General features: G+C 38.5%; 2 protein-coding genes across 5 annotated transcripts; both read right to left on the bottom strand.

The window, feature by feature from the left end:
- Positions 1–7,295: 7,295 nt before the first annotated feature.
- LOC116263727 (probable protein kinase At2g41970) lies at positions 7,296–14,076 on the bottom strand. 4 transcript variants are annotated; one of them, XM_031643474.2, is made up of 9 exons: positions 13,807–14,076; positions 13,378–13,595; positions 11,118–11,371; positions 10,795–10,921; positions 9,892–10,165; positions 9,202–9,334; positions 9,043–9,129; positions 7,604–7,726; positions 7,298–7,494 (listed from the first exon to the last, which is right to left on the bottom strand). In XM_031643474.2, exons 2-8 carry the CDS (start codon positions 13,460–13,462, stop codon positions 7,610–7,612), a joined length of 1,077 nt encoding a protein of 358 aa, XP_031499334.1. In that variant the 5' UTR covers positions 13,463–13,595; positions 13,807–14,076; the 3' UTR covers positions 7,298–7,494; positions 7,604–7,609. The 4 variants fall into 4 exon arrangements, with proteins under 4 accessions (XP_031499332.1, XP_031499336.1, XP_031499335.1 ...); XM_031643472.2 differs by having other exon boundaries at positions 7,296–7,726; XM_031643476.2 differs by having other exon boundaries at positions 7,296–7,726; positions 13,946–14,072.
- A 6,773-nt stretch (positions 14,077–20,849) lies between these two features.
- LOC116264742 (probable WRKY transcription factor 35) lies at positions 20,850–24,100 on the bottom strand. Its single transcript, XM_031645115.2, has 3 exons — positions 23,467–24,100; positions 22,720–22,860; positions 20,850–21,996 (listed from the first exon to the last, which is right to left on the bottom strand). The coding sequence occupies exons 1-3, from the start codon at positions 24,036–24,038 to the stop codon at positions 21,414–21,416; spliced, it is 1,296 nt and encodes a 431-aa protein (XP_031500975.1). The 5' UTR covers positions 24,039–24,100; the 3' UTR covers positions 20,850–21,413.
- Positions 24,101–24,361: the final 261 nt, after the last annotated feature.

The following is a 24,361-nucleotide window of genomic DNA, read 5'->3' as shown; positions in this document are numbered from 1 at the left end:
TTCTTCTCTGCTTCATTTCTTGACGATCTGATATATGTGGTAAGTGACAAAGACCTTCTGCTAAGAGATACTTTAGAATCTCCTCTTTTTTCTACTATGAGTGAATTTCTCGCCTCGCGTCTAGGTTGGATTTTTATCACTGCTACTATTGGACTATGGTTTTTTCTCTTTCTTGTTGTCTCCCTTGCCATTATAGCCATGCTGCTGACTTGGCTGGTTGGGCTATGCATTGATAGCTGAGTCCTTGTTAACAAAGAGGGCATGAACATGATTTTTATTTGAGTTCTTGTAGTTTTTCTTTTTGTTATTACTGCTCTAGCCTATTTCTGTATGGAGTAGCCATTCTTGATGGCAATCTCGATATGCGCTGATTTTTTGGCCAGATCTTAAAATGTGCATTCAAAAAATGTACTACAAGATGGTGGCGGACGTGCTTTTGAAAATCCTCAAGGATCATGGTTAAAGGGTGGACTTTTGGCACTAGAGTATGAAGCTTTAAACTTGATGTCTGCCATCTATGGATATACTCCCTGGCTGATTCTTTAGACTCTTACCGGAGGTTTATAAGGGTGTTGATAGTTGGCATGACTGACAAATTTGGCTCACATTTTTCAATGAAGGCATTGACCACTGCATTAAATTTCCTCAGTTAGGTTGAGTCAATGGTCTCTAAGTACCATTAAGTGGCATCACCTTCCAAGCTTCAAGGGAAACGAATGCACAATGCCTTATTGTTGTCACAAAACTTCTCACATTTGGCAAAGAATATTGATAGATGTATGTGTGGGTTATTCATTCCTTTGAACTTGTTGAATTTTCTTGAGAGTTTCTCAAGGTCCTCATCATCCAGCCATTCACAGATGGTCCCATCTAGACTAAGTTGTTTTGCCCTTGTTCTAAATCCATCAAACAACCTTTTTCATTTCCTCAATATGGGTCTAGATTGGAATTGTGACACATCTTATGGAGATCTCAGGCTGCTTGTCCATGATGGAGCCTTCAAAATTCTTGTTACTTGGTCCTACTAACACAACTTGATTCATCATCTGCTGGATCATTTTTTGTATTGCCGGCATAAATGTAGGGTCCACCTAAGGAAGATTTTTCATTTCCTCCTGATTCTCAGGTGCTCTCTCTCCTTTTTACCTTGCAACATTGCATGGGGAGATATGATAAATCCTTATAAATATTTTACCTAAAAAGAACATGTTAGCTTGGAAAAGAGGTAAAAATAACATTATTTTGGGAACATGAAAGGAGAAGACATATATTTATTGGCAAAATGGAAGAAAAATGAAAGATCAAAATATCATTAAATGGTAAATATTTTCATAACAAAGACTCAAATGTCAATATGAAGTGGGACAGATAGTCTCCCACCACTTCATTAGACCTAGCTGGTTCCCATACACAAAGATCTCAATCCCAACAGAGGACCAAGCTACCTCAACCAGACTACAAATATCCTGCCACTCCTTGTTGTCAAGATTAAAATCTGCGATTATGTTGTAGTCTCCTTTGATCATATAAAAGTCCATCTGCCTCTTAGAGATCTATGCCACACACCGCTGAAAAGAATATTGTTCCTCCTGTCATGGTTTGTGTAACGAGCCACCTGCTCCTTCCTGTAGAAAAAATCATGGACAATGCACTCCTCGACCAGGTCATCTAATACATGCCTATATGCATGTAGTGATAAAAGGTTGTTGCATGTGGGCATGAAAACTCGAACCTTTTGGATGACAAGCTTATATTTAATCACTCATATAAGAAACAAGAGGTAGTCGTCTATCATGTTAGAGTCTCCCATGACAAACCGAGTGAGTCATTTGAAAAGAAATGCAAGACCAGCCATGGCAAGTGAAAGTCACCGAGTCTTGATGTTCCCCTACATCTTAAATAGTTGGAGAACACATAATCCATAGTGCCCTGTCCTTCGAAGAAGGCAGTGAATCCTGCCGTGTAGATTATATCACCTCCTTGGTCCTGTGTTGTAGATTGGGCGATCTGGCCTTCATCATCTCTGTTAAGCCTCCAAAATGTGCATGAAAGTCCACCAGTCTAAAGAAAGATTGATCTCCTTCTTCTTGAGGTCCTAGCTCTTGATGCATGTAAGCATATATAGCAGGTCCTTGTAGTTGATGACTTTGGAATTGGTGACAAATATTGACTCTTTGGGATGTCCTACTAGCTCTTGTAGACCCAAGACGTAAGTAAACTTGTTCATGAAAGGCACCATCCCTCCAAAAGGAAACGAAAATGTGGATTAATATGGGTTCCACCTTTCAACAAAGCATGTATCATGTGGCTATTGATCTGACGACTCGCTGATAATGCCACTGTTTCCACACCACAGTCATCTACGTGGGGGGAAAAACCTCCACAAATTGCTCAAACCACTGTGGGTACCAGCCTAGCGCAAGTCCATTTGCAATAATGAACCTAGTATTTGGGTCACCTTTAAGAAGAAATGTACAATGTGGCCACCAAAAAATATCGTGATCATAGTGACTAATAAAAATGACATAGTGTGGATTAGGGCAAACATGTAAATGGACACACAAATAAATGATGGCCAGACTAGGTGATGAGACAATACCAGTCAGGGTCGATCCAATAGGAGGTTCCAAATGAATGACAATTTTGACTTTGATAAGTTGAAGGGACCCTAAAAGACAACATAGGAGAAGAAAATCTTGGATGATTTTGACATAGAAAGATAAGGTTTCTTTTTGCAAAGTCCATCTAATTTTTTATGAAAAAACTGGTGCATGGTGTTGATAAAATGTGGTAAATATAAAAGTGACAATAATATAGTCAATTGAAACATACACAGAATGCATCAAAAAACACTCCCGAAAGACATGGCTCTATCATGCAAATGTTGAAAAATAGCTTGGTCACCTAAACTAGATATCTAGGATTTGAGAATAGTTGTTCCATATATCAGATATGCCCATACACCTTGATAAGAAATCCAAAGTGCATGACATAGACTCCTCCATACATGGTTATAAGGGTAAAGGGTCTTCGTTCTCCTTAATCATTCACCTATATACCAGACTAATGTCTCAATAGGGGTGAGGGGAGGGCCAATACCTCCCTCCAATGAGTTGGTCTAGGCTCACCTCAAGCTAATGCATACAAAAAGGTCTTCCACGACATAATGATTGAGACATAAAGGTAAAAGGAAAATTTTAAAATATGTGAGAGCATGCACAATCAATTGGCTCTAATGCAATGTGGCTTAAGAAAAGAGTTAAAATCAGAAAGAAAAGCAAACATAGTATCAAACAACCCCTATATTGAGAGAGAATAATATATAATCTTATATATAAGTGAGCATGAAAAATCTTTTTCAATTCTAAGTCCTAATGCACATTAGAAATACACGCATACATCATGAGGATACCTGAGTGGCTCTAAGGGAGGGATGACATCATGAGCATAGAAAATTGGAACAGTTTTTGTCTAGTTCGATAGTGATAGGTCCCATAATGAATGCCACCAATTGTTTACATATAAAATTTTCATTTTACATGCAGACCATATAAATGAGATGTAATTACCTGTACTTGCCTTTGTTTCCTTATGTGGGATTTCGAGAGACGGGATCCAACCTATCGGTATGACATTTGACAATTATTAGCACCTTTACCAAGGATAATCATACCAAAGACTAAGTGGATCTTAGAGATCTTAGAGATCTTAAAATCATGCATGTTTTAAAGTCTAAGTGTATCTTAGAGATGGACTGGTGAAGAAGTAGAAATCAAGTTGATGTCTGTTCATGTTTGCATCATCACTGACAAATTCATGTGCTAAGTTTAATATGGTGCATGTGAAACTAGGCCATGTAGACCTAGAGTCCATTTTTTTACTGGGTTTCAGGAGGTACATGGACCTATTAGGGGAAAAAGAGAACCAAAACTATTTTCAAATCATGATCCAGGAAATTTTAATGAAGTTGTTGCTCTCAATTTTAGATAGAAAATATTATGGAGGTCTAAGATATCATGAAATGAAGCTGAAACTCATAATCCTAACTTGGAGGTCTAAAATCCAGTAAATCTTGGTCTTGTATCTAAGATTTAATCCTCTAAATCATGATTCAAAGTCATTGATTCTTAATCCAATTCCTTGTGAATCGAGTTACAGTTTAGTGTACAAGGTTCAGAATCCAATATCCATGATCCAACATATCTAAAGTCCAAAATCTCTTATCCGAGATTCAAAAACTAAGATTTATAATCCAATATCCAGGATAAAAAATCTGAAATCCAAAATACTATACTTAGATGCAAATTCTATCTAATTAAATTCAGAATCATTAAGACCACTCTAGATTTCATGATTCAAACTAGTCCAATTGGACTAAGATTTAGATAATTAAGGCAGGCTGGGCAAAGGGAATTGGGCTCACTCCTGACTAAGGTAGGTTTGAACCTACTTAGGAATGAGCTTGAATGGAGTAGGAGGGTTTGGTCCTAGTCAAGTCACACAATTCATAATATGTGCTTTATCATCTTGTATTGATGAGTTCTATAGAGATTGGCTAGGTCTAGGCCATGACACTTGGCTCATAGATAGTGTACTCTAAGACCAGTTATGATTTATGTCTTAGAGGGCTTAGACTAAGTTTGAACTCCACACACCTACACGATTTAGGGTTCTTGAAGCCATTTGAAGAACTTGATTTTGAAAACATTTTATAGAAAAGCTAAGATTTTGAATATGGTCATGCATAAGGACTACTCTGAATCCAGGTGTTCACATACTGGGGCTAACACCACAGAGTAAGCTACTAGGCTGACCTGATGTAGTTTCAAACATGTGGGTACGTGGGTGCATTGTGATTTAGGGGCATATTTAAAATAACTAAGCATGAATGGTTAATGAAAAAATAAGAGAAATTATCTACATGCATAATTTCAAATGAAGAAATAACTAAACGTCAAATATGAAATTAAAAGAAATAGAGAGGGATAAGAGGGGAATATCTGACCCATAAGTTTAGCCTATTGACATTAAATTAAATCTATTCTAGAAAAACAAAAATTAAGCTAGAGCATTACTAAAGTAAATAAAGAAAACATAGGAACTAAGCAAGAAAAAAATTAAATTAAAACATGCATAAAAGAAAAGAAAAGAAAGAAAAAGAACTCAATTGCACATAAGAAAAGAAAGAGGAGAGAAAAAGAAATTACCTGAACCTGGATACCTGACTGAGCCTGCTCCCACAACCTTTGCACTTAGCTTGGTTGAGTCTATGTTGAATGGCACTGCAGCCTGAACCAAGACTTAGACCAAACATTCTAAAAAATTTGATTTCCTTTGAGCCAAGCCTTTTTGAGTACCACTTTGAAATTATGCCAAAAATATGTGGATTCTAGTAAACTCGAATTATGTGTATAGAGAGAAGGGGGGGGGGGGGGGGGGATGGAAGGGGGGTTGCATTACTCCCTTTATAGTGTTTTTGGGTGGGGATGTGTCGATCCTCCTTGAGAGAATGGATATACGACTAAACTTCTACCCTCCTTTTCTTCTTCCATAACTCGCAAGCATATTATAAAATGTGTTTTCAGTGAAAAAAAAAAAAAAAACATTCGCTACGATCTCATTTACTTAACCTGTTAGATTTTGTGAAAAGCAATGTTGGATAAAGAAGTGTTAATTGATCCATGATAAAAGATTGGGATTGACATTTAGCATAGAGAACTTTTAAGTCAAAAAAACGTTCCTATGATCTCATATACTTAACCTGTTAGATTTTGTGAAAAGCAATGTTGGATGAAGAAGTGTTAATTGATCCATGATGAACGCTTGGGATTGACATTCAGCATAGAGAACCAACGTTGCAAGAATATGAATAAGACAAAACACACATTTAAAGCATAATTTAAGACAGATATTCAATAGAAAAATGTTCATTACGACCACATACAAATACCTATTCCAATTTCGTTTGAGCTGATGTGCTCAACATATAACTTCACATGATTCATGTTCTTTTGTACAAATTGACATTAACCTTGAAGTGAGAAAATCATGATGGATTATTGACATATAATGTGCATTAAGCTCACACACAGGTCTTAGATCTAGGTTTGATATTAAGACCTAGATCTAGATGCAAAACTAAAGAATATTATAAAAGATGGATTGAGATATGATACAAGAATCTGAATCATGATCTAATGCAAAGGTCTGGAATTTGAAATAATGGATCTGGATCTATGAAAATAGATTACTGACCTGAAAATTGGATGTGAGATCTAGTTATGGAAATGAAACTTGGATATGAGATTTGAATATGGAATTGAGATCTGAAAATGGCGTGAACCTGAACCTAGCTCAACTGGGCTTGTTCAAGCTGGGGTTACTTGTGATGGACATGCGCTAGGTTTAGTTTTGAAAATGGAATAAACCCTAGGTTGGACACAAGTTTATAGGCTCAGTCTCAATGCTATTTTTGGAAACTGTGGTTCAGTGGCAACTTAAGTGGGTTGAGTCTAGGTCCGAGCCTACTGGGTTCATGTAAACATGAATGAAATGCTAGCTTAGGTTCATGCGACCCTAAGTCTTTATGAAAAATATGTGCATAGTGGCAAATGACCAAAGTACTCTAGCAGATGAACAAGGCTTCTATTATAACAACTATGCACAATATGCCTCGATGAGGATTTGGACTAAGACGTGGTACAATGTGATTGCAATAAAATGGTGCAATTTCACTGTAAAAAATATTATTATTTACGCCCTTTTCCTAACTTAACGTGTAACCTTCATGGCTTCAAGCATACCGTTTGATTTGTATGCACAAATAGGAACTCGAAAGAAACCAAAATTAAACGGTCTAAAACTCCTAAGATTTTAATGTAATAAAAATCTTGGTTATGCATCCAAACATGGTGACCTCAAGGTCTTTATCTAGGTTTGGGACCATAAAGAACAATATCCTTTTTCTTTACTGTCAAGTGAGCTCGATTGGTATCCATTCTCCTGGCTATTTGTGCAGGTGTGATGTACGGCCTCAATTAGGCCAAGAATTTGATTAGTGACGTAGCACGACAAGAATCCAACCTTGCATTTGTCATTGAAAGCAATGACTCAGCAGTCAGAATCCTGGTTGTGCTTCGAGTATCTGGTTTGGCCCAGGTACATTATCTTGGCACACATTACATGTGGATCCAATCCATTAGCATCTTTACAAATAGACCATGAGTAGATTATCTTAGTTACTTGCTAACGGTACAAGACGATAAACAAGAACGTTGCGTAGATCGCCAAAACAGTACAGATCAATTAGTTCACTGGCTTCCACCCACTTGGTTGGCCAAAAGACAGGACTTCCGTGGTGGCACGATGTTGAGGCTAGCCTGCACTGCTAGTAAATAATGACATCCATGGCACAGTGACAAGTGAAGCCGCCATTTCCATCTACTTGCACAGACTCAGATATAATGCATGGAACTCCCAAAAAAAAAGAAACACCTGGATTGCAACTGAGATATGAACTGCTAATGAAAAGCTAGGAATACTAAAGTTGAATGTATCATCATTATCATAAAATATTGGGGCGCAGTCCATTAAAATTTATTACATGTAATCATTCAGGTCCTGCAGGTCTTGAGCTGAGAAGTGGTTGTAGTGCCTTGACGACAATTGTCATGTTGGGGCGAAAATCAGCTTCATACTGGACACACAGTGCAGCAACAGCAGCCATCTGCCCAAACAAAAAGAATTTCGTTGTAATCAATTTATAAAGCACTTAGCAAGCAATCTATAGGCCAATTTTCAGAAAATTGTATGCACATCTTGCCATTGGTGCATAATTGAGATCCTAGATCCTAACTATGACCTTCTTCTGTATGCTTTAAAGAACTAGGAGTCTGGGGAGGGCAGGGATAAAGTAGTTTAGCTCAAAAATGGCCCTATGTAAGACCAAATGTCCAATAGTCTACCTAATATCTAATGTTTGAGGTCCTTGAACAACTAAATTGTGCTTCCAACTAATGAAATATGCCATATATGTTTGCCAGAATCACTAGAAACTCTGGCTTGCCTGTAAATAACTAGTTCCCTGAAAAATCATTTCTCTAGCTTCAAGCTTTAATTTTCAACTCACTGCTCATCACATATATTGTTGAATGACTTGAATTAGAGTATCATATCCTCCAAAGAGGTTGAAGCAGTGAAGCAGGTTGGAGCTGCCATGTGTGCAGTCATAGTTGGATTCCCATGGGAATAATCATATGCAAGTCAAGGCCACAAGTGAAGTAGCATGCTCGTAGTCGGGAAGTATGACAAAGGGGTTCCAACATTGCTTCCAAGATGATTCTTCCTGAGTTTTGTTCAAACTCGCTCTGTGAAAAGCTTGACAAAATTCTGAGTTCATTCTGGCAAAACTTGAACTATTTTGCATTGAATATTGATTAGGTGGCAATATACCACTCTGTTCCTTGAATATATCCTAGCTAAATTCTGCGACTCCAAGTTGCCTTTGGGCATAATTATGACAGTATAATATTTAACGCTATCTATAATAGCTTTCAGTATCATCATGGCACGTGATTGTTTCATAACTGCTTGAGTACTTTTAGATTCATGGAGGAAGCAAGAGCTGTACTCTCTCAAGTTCAACCAACAACATTATATGAATCTTCCAAGATCAGCCTATATCCTTTCCCTGTTTCTTTGTTTTTTGCAAGTTGTATATGTGCTTAGGGATGTGGCCAACCAATACGTCTAATGAGCATGCATTCACGTGTGTGTGTGTAAGCATACTGCACTTTCCTATTCTGTATGAGCATAAAAATCTCATCTTTGTTTCCATCTCACAAATAGGTCCCTATGTGACTCCTTTCTTGACAACTCTATTGTATACACATCTGTGGACTCATTCATGTGCAATGTGCTTTAGCATCAGCTGGTCTGTGCTTTTTCTTGCACACAATTGTTTACATCTGTTGTGGCAGTGTGGAACAATTAAGGTACCAAACTAATATTCATATCAAAGTTAACAAAGGAGGATGGGATTACCTTCGCGACAGCCTTGGGAGGGTAATTGTTATTTAGCTTGGGATCTACACATTGCTTTACTTTATCTTCGCTCAATCGTGGAGTAGCCTGCAAAGCAGAACAAAATTGAACTTGCAGATAGTTCTTCAAAGGAGAGCGCTTGAATACAAACTAACATACCCATGTAACAAGACTTTGTTGCCCTTTAGGCATTGTGTGATCCACTGGCTTCCTGCCAGTCAAGAGCTCCAGAAGAACGACTCCAAAACTGTAGACATCACTCTTCTGTGTAATCTGACCAGTCATTGCATACCTGCAGCCAGGAGAAGTTGGAAGTCTCATTTTCCATATGCTAGCCATGTTTTATTGCTTGCTAGTGGAGCCATAACTCAAGCATATCAGTTAAATCCTGTAACAGTACGTTTTAAGAGTTTCATTCATCCGATTGAATCAATTTCTCATGTTTAACTACATATACGGGACTTTTGTATCTGCGCAACTGCATGGAAATCTTCCTTTTTGACAGCAGAAGAGCAGAAGAAACAAGCACTTTAGCATGCAGTCGGTTGTTTAATTACTTGAGGGTTTCTGAAGTGAAATGGACAGAGGCGGAAGCTTTAAAATTGAGATTTTTTTAATTAAAGAATTTAGAACTTATGACACGATTAAGTTTTTTTAGTCCTTCAACAAATTTATAGTGAAATTGAGTAAATACAAGAGGTGAGAGTGTAAGCGGTTGGATACTTGTTGCGCAGTCTCAAAGTAACCAGAACTGCTAAAAATGTACAAGGATAAAGGACTGGATAACAGGTTGCTTATCTGAACATTTCTGAACTCATATGGTCACAATCAGGAAGCAATAGTACTTACTCCGGAGCATGATAACCAAATGTTCCCAAGACACGAGTGGAATGAAGGCGAGCTGCAGTATCTGGAGATTGGTTCGTCAAATTAAAATCAGCAATCTTTGCATTGAAATTGTCAAACAGCAGAACGTTGCTAGATCTGACATCACGGTGGACAATGGGTGGCTGAACCTTCTCATGAAGATACTCAAGGCCTCTAGCTGCACCATAGGCGATGTTCACTCTTTGACTCCAGTCAAGAACAGGGCCTGGCTCAGCTCCCTGCACACCTTTCCTGCCTGTAGTCATATAAGTTTACCATAAAGACGTAATGAGAAACAAATGAAGCTATGAAACATAAAAGGATTTATAAAGTAACATTTGCCTCACAATTATTTCAGTTGGTATACACAAATATTACTGACAAAATACTGGCGGCTAATATGCGTCAGTTAACATTACAAAAGCATGTCATTATTATAATGTAGATTCAAAATACTCTCATCTTTTAAGTCACATTTATCAGGCCTCAAAATACGCATGTAATATTCGCCAAAGCAGACGATACAGATGTATTACTTGAAAAGAAAAAAACACTGATAAGATATTTTTTACATTTAACTCTGCAATTGAACGAGAGCATGATACTGAAGAAATCAAACTCTATAGTCAAATTGCTGAAGTAACAACTATAGACTTATCTTCAGCTTAGATTGGACTGCAAATAGATAACCATGTTATTTTTAATTTTAGTGCTTAAATGTCCTTCCCCGGTGTGTTTGTGTTTATGCATGCCACGTGATTGATTACATTTGGCAACTGGCATTTGGGCAGAAGAAATTTGTTACTTCCTTCACTTTCTGCGGTGTTCCATTCGTAACCGATACTTGAAATGAGCAAGCTGTGAGAAAAGCTTCAATTGATATACCGTGCAAGACATCATGTAGAGATCCCATTGTTGCAAACTGATAAACCAAAATCCTGTTATCTGCCTCCAAACAGTATCCCACCAACTGAACAAAGTTCTCATGCTTGAGTCTTGAGACAACAGACAACTGGAGAGCAAATACAGCAAAAGTTACGCCAAATCTTCAAAGTCAGAGTAAGGTAATATAGAAGTAAATGGAATGGTTATAATAAGTTATGGATGACGCTATCTGGGAAGAATGGGATAGGAGAGTACATATATTTGACCAGTAGGAAGTAGCAAAATAGCAGTTTGAGATGAACAGGGAATAGCAACAATCTAACCTGCGCTGCAAAGTCAGAATCAGGCTCTTGGGAGGTGCTGGGGTCAAGCTTCTTTATTGCGGCAGCCTGACCATCTTTGAGAGTTCCCCCAAAAACGCGGCCATATGATCCCTCACCAATCAAAGCCTTATCTCCGAAATTCCCTGTGATTCTCTTCAACTCTTCCAATGGCAAGGCAGGGGTCTCAATTGGTAAAACCTTTGCTGGTGCACTGCTCTTAGCTGCAGCAGGGCCCTTTGATTCTCTCTCACTTCCTGAATAGAGGCAACAAGCGCACAAGTAACAGTGAATTATGAATTGGAATTTAACATAAATTGCTGAAAAATTAAGAAAAAAAAAGAGATAGACAATAACAACGTCACTCCAATCGAATATAGGCCAGTCAAACAAGTTCCCCATCATGGACATATCGCTGTGCTCTCGGGGTCGATAGAAAGAATCGGCTTGACATCGAACATACTGGTGAACACAATGAAGTATTGTTTGAGTAACCTGGAGATTCCATCTTCATGTTCTTGTGTCAAACGAAGTGGATATCTAAAATCAAGAACAAATTAAGCTTCTGGTTTATCATGCTAAACAAGGCTTTTTAGTTGCCAAGGACTTGCAACAAAGTTTCTTGGTCCATCCATATTAGTGAAACATACCACCATCAGTCCATCATCATCTGGTACAGTAGTTCACTAAGTGCACAAATTCACAGCGAACATTATCTCCAGCTCACGAAGGAGGAAACTACAGATGTGAGCGTACGCAAGAAAGAAAACATGCAGATTTGACGAACGGAGGAAACACATAATCATAACCTGCTTGCGCATGTAATTGCATGATGCATAGGAAAAAGTTGGTTTGGCAACATCCACATCCCTCATTCAGATGAAGGAAGACTGTAGTCAGGCATGAGATGCTCCTTTTCCCCAAAGACTTTTTAACCAGGGGCAGCCAAAAGGAAATTCCTTCACCATGCACCAAGGGTAGGGTGTGAACAAATGGGAGTCCGGGGAGGTAACATGATGCTCCTAACTTGAGCCATTACGTATCTGCATAGTTTGGGCCATCATGCATTTCAACAAACACATCTTTGGCAACAACTTAAAGCAACATCCTGCTTTCTACAACACCAATGATATTGTTGGCATCGGTAGAAGCTAGAAAGCCCAGCGGCTTGGATTCCAGTGCGGTTTATTTGATTATAGGCATAGCCGTAAAAGTAAAAATCTATATGCAGAATTAAAGAGCAATCCTCAGCCACGAGTTAAGAGGGCCACCACCACGGCCATCAACAGATGCTGGCTTGCCAATGATCTGGATCTGATTTTTAGAAGTTTCGTCATTTTGTATGTGTGAAAACACTATGATGCTGTTTCAACGTTAGTGTAGTTAGGTCTTAACATTAGATTATCGGATCTTGAAGCAGTATTTATAATTGCATTATATTTCTTAACACAATCTATCCTAAAATATGTATCCCAAAAATTCAATGCTTTTACTAAATGCTGTGCAATCCATTTGCAACCTATAATAATGAAACGGTGAAGATCTTGAAATACTGAAATAAGTACATTTTGCCAAATAACCTGTTTTGTGGCGTTTACTTCCTCACCGCTGATGTTTCAGCTTTAGGTAATCACTTTAGCTTTTATTAGGCGGTAAAACTGATAACAAATTCAATCCCAAACTTGCACACGAGTTATATATATATATATATATATATATATATATATCAATTAGCATGAAATAATCATGGTAGAAAAGAAAGCTTTACCATCAAAATAGAAAACGAAGAAAAAGGAAACTTCAAGATATTTTGCAAAACATCAAAAATTGTCGCAGTATCAACCAATAAAAAGATGCTTCTACAAAGTTTTTGGCGTTTCGTGTACAATTTTATAAAAAAGTAAACTTTTGAATTGATATTTTCGTTGGTTATCAAGAGTACGAAGTTAATTGCTTCTGAAATCTGAAGCCCAAATTTTTTTTTGACAATATTTACAAGAACAAGGTTTGTGAACAAAAAAGTTGTCACCGTTATGGGAAGCACCCAAACCTTCCTTTTCTCGTGAACTGTTTTTTCAATTATGCGGGAAAACCTACAAAACCTAATCGATCAAAGGAGGTGCAGATGAACTCAAATATACAACTAGCAATTGAATCGACCATATAGTAGTTATGATAGGTAACGTGAAGGACAAGCAAATAAAAAAATAAGGTAACCTGAAAACAAGAAAATAAGATCAAATTTTCATTAAAAATTATTTACCATAAGATCTGCCGCTTGGTGGAGCGGAATATTGGTTCATCTGTGGGCCTTGAAAGTCTTCTTCTCCACCACCGCAACAGAACATCTTGAACCTTCTACAAGCGCATCAAATCCCTACGGTCTCTCCCTGATATATAACTTATGAAGATGCGACTTCCATGGATATATACATTGAATCTTCAAAATGATCGGAAAAGAAACTCTGCCGCAATAACCACCTGCAGGGTCAAAATCCTGTAAGAGATCATTAAAGAAAACAGGCCGAGAACAGAAAAATTCCAATAGAATATGCATGTAAAACGTATTAATTCTTTTTTCATGGAAGATCTTGCACATGATACACATGCTTTTTCCATCAACCGAGCAACCAAAAACCGGCAAGTTACAGATCTAAAAGAAACCATATAAGAAAGGAGAGAAGACACATACACTGATAAATAGGCAAGAGAATCAGAGGAAGAGAAATGATGCGTGTTTGTGCACGGAACGAAAATAGAGAGAGAGAGAGAGAGAGAGAGAGAAGTTGGTGATGAGGAGAGAGAGGCTGGAAAAACTTCCGAGGATTGACCAGAGACGCAATTGGTGGTGGTGGGATGCAACGCAGAACGCGCCTATGGAGAGATTATGGCCTGTTAACGTGCATGCACGCCGTGGGCAGAACCATCTATCTCATTTATTATATACCATTTCTGTACGAGTAACCTCCCACCACGTCTAAAACCTTCTCTCTCTCTCTCTCTCTTTCTCTCTCTCTCTCTCTCTCTCTCTCTCTATTTATAGTAACCGTTCATCTCAAACTATGTAACAAGTATAAGCTCCCCGTTTCAAAACCGTCTAAGCGTGTTCAACTGACCGACCCTACCGCTGTTATGCAGTTTGTATCCAGGGTCTAATTTCCCCTTTTTGATTCTATGATCGATGTATTGCAGATCAGATGCTCTCACATGGAAAAAATTTGCAACCTTAACTAGGAGTGACTCTGCGTCCCTGTTCCTACAACCTCCATTATTACCGTCTGTGGAGCCAGGGGAGCTGGCAGGGGCCATGGCCACTTGCTCACTCACTGCCTGGACAGCAGCATGCAGCCTTGGAGCAAACTCTATTTAGACTGGGAAAGACCACTCTGAACTCAAGAAGAGGATGAAATATCTAAAGGAATAGAAAGAATGAAAAATCTGAGTTCAATAAGAGGACTTGCATTTGTACTGGGGGAGTATTGCATCTTGTTCCAGGATTTGATCGGCTTAGGGTAGCACATTACGAGTGATTTATTATCGTAGATTGCTGCCAGCTTGCAGTAAAAGTCCTGCTTTTTTGTTTTAACTTTTAAGATGATTAATCGAGGTCAAAATCAAAGCAGTTTAAAAATTTAACAACTTATATTCATCATGATGCAGGGATGATTTATCTTTCTGATTAAGCAATCGAACTTGCTGCAGGTTTTTATAAATTGCCGTTGTGTCCTCAATTTCCTTCAAATATATTCCCATGTTTCTGTGATATCTTTGTTATAATTGTGATGTAGCTCATATACTAAACGGATTTCTTTCATGTGAAGGAAATTTATCAAAGCCAACACATCCACCAAAGTATGGGTTAGAACCCACACTTCTGTGTGGTCTATTTTGTCTGGAAAAGAAAACTGTCATCAGTGCATACAGCAAGTCTAGAGACAGATGAAGTAGCTAGTTTCTCCCTTAAAAGTTACTCTAGTTATGCTTCACCCACACAAACAGGTAAAAGCGTAAAGCTTGCTCATGATTCACGAGTATTTGTTTTGCCCCGAATGGAGTCAAGGATGCTGCTTAAGCTCTCTTTTTCGTTATAAAATGATTTTTTTCTTCGCTTCATGTTTCCAATTTCTTTCCACTATGTTCCATTTGATATGTTTTATGAAGATCTGTTAGTTATATTCACTTTTAGCTCTTGTTATACCAATTGGTTTATTGTATGTTGATTTTTAGATTGCATAGATATTATATAAAGGTTATGAAAATTTAGATTATATGAAATTTATTTTCTTTAACAACAATGCCAATAACTGTGAAGAAATCACTGCAATAGATCTATTCCAATGACCATTGGCACGGGTATAGATTTGGTGCACAACAGCTATAACCGTTGGCAAAAACCCCTTAGAGCAGTTGGCAATTTATTTGCCAACGGTTTCAAGCCATCGAGAAAGGTCTCGTGAGGTATTCTATTCCCGACGGTTTATGCCGTCGGGAGTTGTCAACCAATTCTCTACCGGTGCGGTTTTCACCGCTATAGAGTGCCATCCTAGATTCCCCTCCCAGTACAGTTGACGACATTGATGAAATAACGACTTAATATGCCCTGTAATCTTCCTTTGAGCATTTTTTCAACCCAGCTACAAGATAGGAGCAAGCACATTGAATCGAGATAGATGGATTTATGTGATCAATATAATGAATATAAAAAATGTCACAGATATCAAGTAAGTGACGTAAAGGAGAGGTATTAAAAATGGTAAAATAGAAATCAAACTGGCCTCGCACTAGTTCTTGTTTCATCACCTCACTAGAAAAATGGCAGGATAGATATGAGTCTGATGGTAGAAAGGAGAACGCCACCATTCCTTGAGAAAGCATAAACCTGGACAAATTAAAGTTCGTAAAAGTTGGAAAATATATAAAAAATCTTATTCTAACAAATTGACCATAGGAGACATGCTTGTATAAATGAGCATGACATTCAACTCCTGAAAAAAGGAACATTGAATACACAAGTAGCTAGCTTATGAGCGACAACACTCCACAGTAAATATTATTTGTATCATAAATATAACAGAAATAGGTGATCATCATACATACCACTAGCAGCAGAGAACCACATGTTCATACATAGCACCTAATGCATCTGCTGTAGCCTTGCCTTCTTCTCCGACTTGCAATAAAATCAGTTAGCAAATGGACACTCCGAGTTCATCATGTAACACCTTGTGGTAAGCAGCATTACCAAGTGGATAACACAAAAGAAGATGATGATTGCCATAAGAATTTTTTTTTTAGAAAAAAAATTAAGATTTAGAAGATGTATAATCACAAACAGTCATAATATTGGTGTCAACAAGCTTCAAAGCAAACATATATCAGTACAAAGTCTTGCAGATGCCCCCTTAATAAATGAAAGCAATTACCATTAAGAAAAACCAAGTTAAAAGAAATGACAAAAAGTTGCAAGAAACACAAGACATGGTAAGAAAAGTAATTAATGATGCACTAAATGTCAAAAATAACATTCACATATTAGGATGGGCATACAGCAAACAAGCAAATTTTCTGGTCTGTTTCTTTGGATCTGGACATTGCACGATGAGAGGATCAATTATATCATGTTTGATCAGTTCAAAAGAAACAAAAATACTTACCGCATTAAAATTTGTCTTCACCATTATGTATCTATGACCAAATTCCTACATACTCAATAACTTACTAGAGAATCACAGAAATGGTGGTGGTGATGGCACATGTTCCCAATGTGAATTTAGGCAAACATTGGCCATTCAATTACGTGAACCACAGTTAGATAGCTGACATCCCAACAAGAAAATATGGAAAGGACAGAGGCCCCTACAGTGGAAAGATAAATCTCTAGTTATGCCTGCATAGGTATTTATATGGTCAGTAGCCTTGATCATGATCACCGCTATAGGAGATAGCGGTGACATCTTCCACTAGAAGAGCTTGCAGCAATAGACTCTATACTACTAATGCCCATTTTTCCGCTATAGCATATTCCAATGGTGTCCTCAACGGTGATTGCAGCAGTAAGCATAACCACCTTTGTAGGCCTCGGCAAGAAACAAACTTGGAGAAGATAGAGAATATAATGTTCCTATGGTGAGAATTTTTTGAAGAAATTTTAGTACTGAAGACTATCAAGTTGTCATAAAAATTTATATGTATTGTAAGCAAGCAATGTAATGAGCTATTGCATAACCCTTATCTACCCTTTGCCTTGCCATTCACAGTCTTTAGAAGCTTTACGATCATATGTTTGTACTATATAACGAATTTTCAGGACGATGTTAACATTGAATGGGTTCTCATTTGTAATTGCTCTTAAAAAAAGATGTCATGAATGCATTGTTTTAGCCTCTCTTCTGTACGTAATAAAATACCAGCAGATCCCGAGGGAATATGTGGCTGCGTCTCCAAGTTTTTAGTTATCTGCGGTTAGTTTTTGACATTTTATTAGGGGTGGGTATCGGGCCGGGCCGGGCCCGCCCGGCCTGGCCCATTTAAATTTTAAAAATATTTTTTAATTATAAAATAATATTTTTTAATATAAAATATATTTATTAAGAATAAAAAAATATTATTAAAACAAAAAAATTAAAAATATATATATATATTTTTTAACTTACCGAGCCTAAGCGGGCCAGGCCGGGCCGACCCGGGCCTGGCTGTCGGGCCCGAGCCCGGGCCGGGCCGGGATTTTTCCGACCCAAACCCGGCCGATACCGGGCCGGGCCGGCCCGACGCCCAGCCTTACATTTTATGGACCATTGTTGCAACATTACTGCTCCCCAAATTATTTGTTTGGTGATGGTTTGGTAACCAACATGGCTTTCACAGTCTCCTCGATGTGACTATTTGATGACTTCCTTTGCTTCATATTCATCAAGACACCGAGAGTATTCAATACTAAATCCATGTCTATATAGCACTCTTGTAAGAATAAAGTACCTTTGCTGACATACGCTGAATTGCTTTCTTTTATTTTTGGACATTTCGATCGGAAATTCTCCACTTTCAATGTACATTTTGATGTCATGTACCAAGGTGTATTCTCCTCTTGGATATGATAGACATGCGTCGTTGTTTCAAAAGCAGGGCATTCCAATCTTCCAATTTAAAAGAACAGATTGTTTCATTGATTCGAAAGGTGATAGTGGATCCTAGGCTCGCGAGACAATCTGCAATAGGGTTACCTTCTCTCTTTATGTGAGCCAGTTGTACTTTTTCAAACTGACGGATTAAGGAGGTAGCGATCTCTTGATATGACACCAATTTTTCGTCTTTGACTTGCTATTCTCCATTCACTTGGTTTATAATAAGGTGAGAGTCGCCGAAGGCATGCACCATTTTCACTTGAAAACTCAATAAAGAACGAAGTCCTTGAATGAGGGCTTCATATTCCGCCATGTTATGGGTACATGAAAAGTCGAGTTCCAAGGAATATGAGATCATTTATTTTCTGGAGTGATGAGTAGGATGCCTATGTCTGCTCCCATCACGTTTTTGGATCCGTCAAAGTACATCTTCCATATCGAAACTGTTTCCAATCTTAGTACGTGTTCGTCTGGAAAGTCATCGTTCGTTCTGATTTCCTCGTATTAGGGAAAATTTACTAACTGATCCGCAATTGCTTGTCATTTGATTGATTTTTGAGACACATTCAAGATCATTTTGCATGAGCAGAACTTGCTACTTGGCAATACGTCTATTAAGAAAGGGCTGTTCTAAGAGGATTTAGCTTGGATAGTATCTTGACCTTACAAGCTAACAAATAATGTCCTTGATTGCCTATTGGGTCCTATCTTCTAACCCGACAGATAGATGACACATATGTATGGAGACACGCCAATGTAAGCAGTCTGATATACCCACAGTCCATCGTCAAGATGCTGTGACCAATCACATCGATCAGTTGTGACTTTCAAGATTCTTTTTGGTCTCCTTATTTGAAATGAGCAGCAACATATACATTTTAGAGATGTTTACCACCATCATTGTCCATTTCAGTCTTTCAAATGCTTCCAAACAAGACTTGTTAAATCGAAAGGTTTCCCTTTCTCCAATAATGCACACTACGGTCGAAACACAGACACTTACAAAAAACTTTAATGAACTGCTGATAAAAACCTGCACGCTTCAAAAATGATGTAGAGACAGAGAAAGACGTCAATCCATTAGCGCCACTTCTGGATTGATGATAACCGCATTGTAGACATCTATCTTCAGAAATGAGAATTGTCTTCCTTTTTGGTGTGTCACTACTACTTCATAGTTGTACGTGAAGTCAAAGGAGAAATGTTTTGCCCTTAGCATGAACTACTTCCATGCCTCACTCAGACATGACATGACTTAGCACAATGCCTTCTCGAACAATGAAATAGCTCTCTCTCATGACAACGCCAGGTTTGCTTCTCAACATCTTTGGAGAACGCATGCAAGTTTTTAGAGACAATCTCAAAATGAAGAGCCATATTTGCAACACTACAAAAGAAGACCGATGTGTGGAAAATATAACGTCGGTGAAAGTTGATTGCTACCAACGTTAAGAGCTAAATGTCCATAAATGTGAATTTTCAATAATGTCCAGAGGAGGACGTTGGTTAGAAGGAGTCGTCTCCTAACACGTGGAGCTATTGTGTTGTTGATGTTGCACTTTACCAACGTCAAAAGCTACGCATCGGTAAAAGTGAAAAAAGGTTCAAACTTTACCGATGTGTTATGGTTCGCATCAATGAAACTTTTGGACGTTGAAGACACTAACACGTGACATTTTCCACATTGTTGGAATGTAAAACATTACCTCTACTTTGATCGCATCGGTAAAAGTGAAAAAAGGTTCAAACTTTACCGATGTGTTATGGTTCGCATCAATGAAACTTTTCGACGTTGAAGACACTAACACGTGACATTTTCCACATTGTTGGAATGTAAAACATTACCTCTACTTTGATCGACATGTTGACTACAGACGTCACTAATCCCTTTTCACCGATACACCTCAGGCGTTGGTAATGTTTACCGTATTAACATTACCGATGCTTTTCAGTAATGTTTTTACCCACATGTCTCACGCGTCGGTAAATGCTTCCCCGACTTATTACCTCTGCCCGACCCCTTTTTACCGACATGTCCCCTTCTTTCTTCTTCCCTTTAATCTTTTCTTTTCCCTCTTCTTTCCACCAGTGATTTTCCAGCAAATGTCTCGCGAGCTCTTCTTTATCATCTGTTTTTGGATTTGCTAGTTAAAAAATTCAATTACCAACAAACTGAACCAAAGTCACCACCAACCAGCCATCCATGCTCTTTCTACTGCAGTTGATCATCACCGTCAAGTATGTTTTAACTAAGAATACCGCACACGTGCATTAACTCAATACTAAATGCATGTGTACTGTCTCATGTGCATGCCTATGAAGCCATCGCAGCTATCACAAATTCGACAATATTATTGGCACAAACTCTCACTCAACGCCTTTCCCCTTTGTGAACAACATCGACATTAAATAACTAACAAAAACTTCAGTCGTCGGCGTTAATAAATAGGCGCTCAAAACCAATTTGCTTATTTATCCAAAGAACCAAAAGAATCAAACAACAAGAGACGACATCATTTAAGATACATAATCCTCATTTTATACATTATTTAACACAAGGACAGTAAATAGGATAAAAAAGGAAAAGAAACAGCTTTGGTTAACTATATTTAGAAAAATAAAGAAAAAAAAAACCCTTCCATGTAGGTAGTTTTTGAATTACATTCACATTATTGTATTGTAGAGGCCACATCTTGATACTGATCAGTTTGCAATACGGGCCAATGATATGAAGATAGTAATGGCTCAAAAATGTTGAAGAGCACTATCTGTCACAAGGCAAAGGATTGACAGAAACAGAACTTTTTCTTCTCTTCCCTCTCTTTCAAAGCCCAACTGCAGTCTACATTCGGAACCTAATTAATCCAACAATAAGCTAAATAAGCACAATTATTTCCTCAATTGTAGAGACTCGGCTGCCTTGATCTTTCTGGTTTCCTGTTGTCCATGCTCCTCCAAGTCCCACTGTCTACTAAGAATTTGAGTATCGTGCACATTAACAAATCTCTCTAGTTTTCTTCTTCTTCTTCGGGTTTAACTGAAAAGCAAAATATAAAGACGGAAAAAGAACATGGTCACTGTATAATTCCTTCCAGCTGAACGCAAAGGGTTTATAACCAGACCTCGGAGTTGGAGCACCAGATTCAATCAAATTATACTTTGATAGCCGAAGGTCTTGCTATAAACCCTTCCTAGATCCTGAAAGCGAGTTGTCAGGCCATTCAAGAAAACTAAAGGGGTCTAAGCCCTGGTGCTCAGAGTCTTCATTTGATTTATCATCACGGAAACCGTGAGGAAAGATAAGGCTTAACGGATTTGGCTCTAGCCCTCCCAGCTCATAGAAGAAATAATCGTCAGACTGGCTTGCGTCTGGTGGAATGATAGGCCTGTAGCTCCCTTGAAAATCCTGGCCCACCTCACCCTCATCATCAACCTCTAGAGACTTTTCTGCATCTCCCATCCCATCTTCTTTTGCACAAACAATACTCCCTTCTTCCATCTTACAGCAGGTTGCGTCCTTCAGCTCTTCCTTCACTCTCTCTTCCGCCTTTGGATTCTGGATTTGGGGGCAAACCTTCGACGCAGAGTCTGATTTACTTGGTTGTGACCTTGTTGAGCCAGCAAGCGCATTTCTTTGTGTCGGCCATGGGTGGTTGTGCTCTGAGGTGTAGGTGATCACTAGCATGTTGGGGTCAGTCCTGCTCCTCTCCACTTGCCTTCTTGCTGAGCAACCCTTTGAGCTGCTGCATCTGTAGTACCCTCTGTGGGATGCCAAAAAACAAAAACAAATGCAAAGTGAAGAAGAATTAAACAATTGTAATCAAAACCCGTCTGTCCAAATTTAATAACCGCGCGTGGTCCGGGAAAGATTCTTCTTTTTATTGTTCTCTTGTATTAAGTGAGACATCTTTAATTAATTTGTTATTGTCAACAGTACTTGTACGAAACAGTTCTTCAAAAGAGGACAATGTTTTGAAGGGACCCAAAACGAAAAACGCGTTCAGTTCCTTGCAGCTGGTAGCGGGTATAGTCAATCTTTCTGCTTTGTTTTCGTACCACTTTTAGCCTCTTATTTTGTCATCCTTGCCGTAACGTGGAAAAGGAAAGGAGGAAGTGACAGCAAGATCAACTTGAGCCCAATTGAACCAAGTGAAAGGTAAAAGGAATTGATATACCAGCTAGCACTCCATTTTTGATGTCGTCTTGTCTCTGTAAGTTCGAAACAACGAGAAAAAGAAGCCAAAACGGTTAAACTTATGATTTCTTGCTCACACCAAGAACTCTCTCTCTCTCTCTCTCTCTCTCTCTCTCTCTCTCTCTCTCTCTCGCTCGAATGATCTGCCAGCACTTGGAGCAGCAAAAGGAAAATTGGTACCAAAAGAAAACGGAATAAAAGACGATGAATCTAATTCTTTCTTGTTTTCCTTTTTCTGTTTTTGTGAACCTTTTCTTTCCTCATTTGAAAAACTCAATCCGAATGATACCTGGGATAGGGAGATCCTTTAATCGGTTTCTGACCATATTTTCTCCATGCCCACAAATCTGAGGGGACGACTTCTCCACTTGGTCTGTTATCGGGTGCAGCAGGCGCTGGTACGCGCACCACCTTTTTTATCTGACTCTTTCTGACCACCAAAGAAGTTAACTAATTAACGACAGTTGCCTTGATCAGAACCCATAAAATCACTAACTCCGTTGATCTGATTCATGCCCACAAACTTAATACATATGACCAGAAACAAAATACAAGGAACAAAGAAAACAGATTATGTTCAAATGTATCTATGCAAATGGAACCCTTGGTAAAATAATCAAAAGAAATGTTTCTACTGTATCGCGACCGATTGGAACGATCAACGACAAAATTTCATGGGTAACGAAGCAAATGTAAACATCAATAGAAAAACGAAATCAAAACCAAATATTACAATCTTCGAGTTCATTTCTGTCTCATCTGTCAAAGCCAACGAGCAGTAACCCGCCTTTATCATCATAAGAACAATAATCATAATAATGGAAATATATGACATTGCATGAAAGCTGTCACCCTACAATAATATGATCTCTTTCCGAATGCTCCATAACATGACACTTTTTTTTATTGAAACCGATGATAATCATATCTTGTTGCAGAATGAGTTCAATGATTTTCCTTTTCGGCACAAAAAAATTTATTAGGCGGTTGCTTGAATTGAACAAGAAAACAGAAACAAAAGAAGAAAATTTCTAACCTCCACTTGATACTAGTGTTTCTTGGGGAATTTAATGGCATTAATCCACCATTTTCATTTGGTCCACCCAGTGAATTCACCTTCACACGTTCATTCAAGGGCTTGATTCCTGCTGGAGAAAGAGAGGAAGAGTTGATAGACGGAATCGGGATTTTTGGCTTTGGTCCAATATTAGGGAGCATCCTGCAGGTCAACAACTGGCAGGGCTTCATCTCCTCGCTCATCAAGCCATCGCCGGCGTAATAACTAGTACTATGGGAGAAAGTATTTTCCCTCTTAAGAAACACAGGATTCAAACGGTGGTAGAACGCCGAACTGGAGATCACGGGTTCATGCAACAAGCTATCCCGTGCATTGCCGAAGGCCGGGTCGGCGAAATCATCGATCCCATCATCAGTTCTCTGTGGAAAACTCATGGATTCTGCCGGAAAACTCCAACGAGGAGCTGATGAAGTAGAAGTCGCCGACGGACCATCGATGGCACTAGCGCTGCTACTACCACCACCATTGGCTCTTACTATGTCTGAGAGATCACCTTGGTCGTCTTTCATCTGCCAGAACAAACTGCACATCTTTTCATAAGAAGAGAAAAAAGATGGAGAACTTGAATTCTTATTTATATAGTTTGGAGAGGGGAAGGGCTTCAGAACTGCTCCAAAGAGCGACTGAAAACTAAAGCTTTTATGGAGATTTTGATGAGTTGTGTTCTTCGTTGAGAGAACTAAAGTGACCGATTTTTTTTTTTTTTTTTTTCGGTTACATGTAAAGCGGCGCAACCTGTACTAAAGAAAGGTGGGGATGGAGATGATGGTGTTGATGATGAATGTGATGATGGTAATGGATGTTGAACTAGAGAGAGAGAGAGAGAGAGAGAGATGCTTCCCCTAAATTCTTC

This window comes from Nymphaea colorata, chromosome 11, assembly GCF_008831285.2.
Source record: "Nymphaea colorata isolate Beijing-Zhang1983 chromosome 11, ASM883128v2, whole genome shotgun sequence".
Lineage (NCBI taxonomy): Eukaryota > Viridiplantae > Streptophyta > Magnoliopsida > Nymphaeales > Nymphaeaceae > Nymphaea > Nymphaea colorata.
Note: the sequence above shows the minus strand (reverse complement) of the source record. Positions and strands in the feature narration are given on the sequence as shown.

Bases quoted from the DNA above. Each gene is read 5' to 3' on its own strand.
- LOC116263727 (XM_031643472.2), bottom strand. From the start codon at position 13,462: ATGTTCTGTTGCGGTGGTGGAGAAGAAGACTTTCAAGGCCCACAGATG. The intron at 10,922-11,117 runs GTTAGATTGTTG...TTTGCTCTCCAG, and splicing joins ATTCTGACTTTGCAGCGCAG to TTGTCTGTTGTCTCAAGACT. The intron at 10,166-10,794 runs GTATATCAATTG...ATATGACTACAG, and splicing joins TCTACATGATGTCTTGCACG to GCAGGAAAGGTGTGCAGGGA.
- LOC116264742 (XM_031645115.2), bottom strand. From the start codon at position 24,038: ATGTGCAGTTTGTTCTGGCAGATGAAAGACGACCAAGGTGATCTCTCA. The intron at 22,861-23,466 runs GTTAGAAATTTT...TTTGGTGGTCAG, and splicing joins AACACTAGTATCAAGTGGAG to AAAGAGTCAGATAAAAAAGG. The intron at 21,997-22,719 runs GTATCATTCGGA...GGCATCCCACAG, and splicing joins AAAGGATCTCCCTATCCCAG to AGGGTACTACAGATGCAGCA.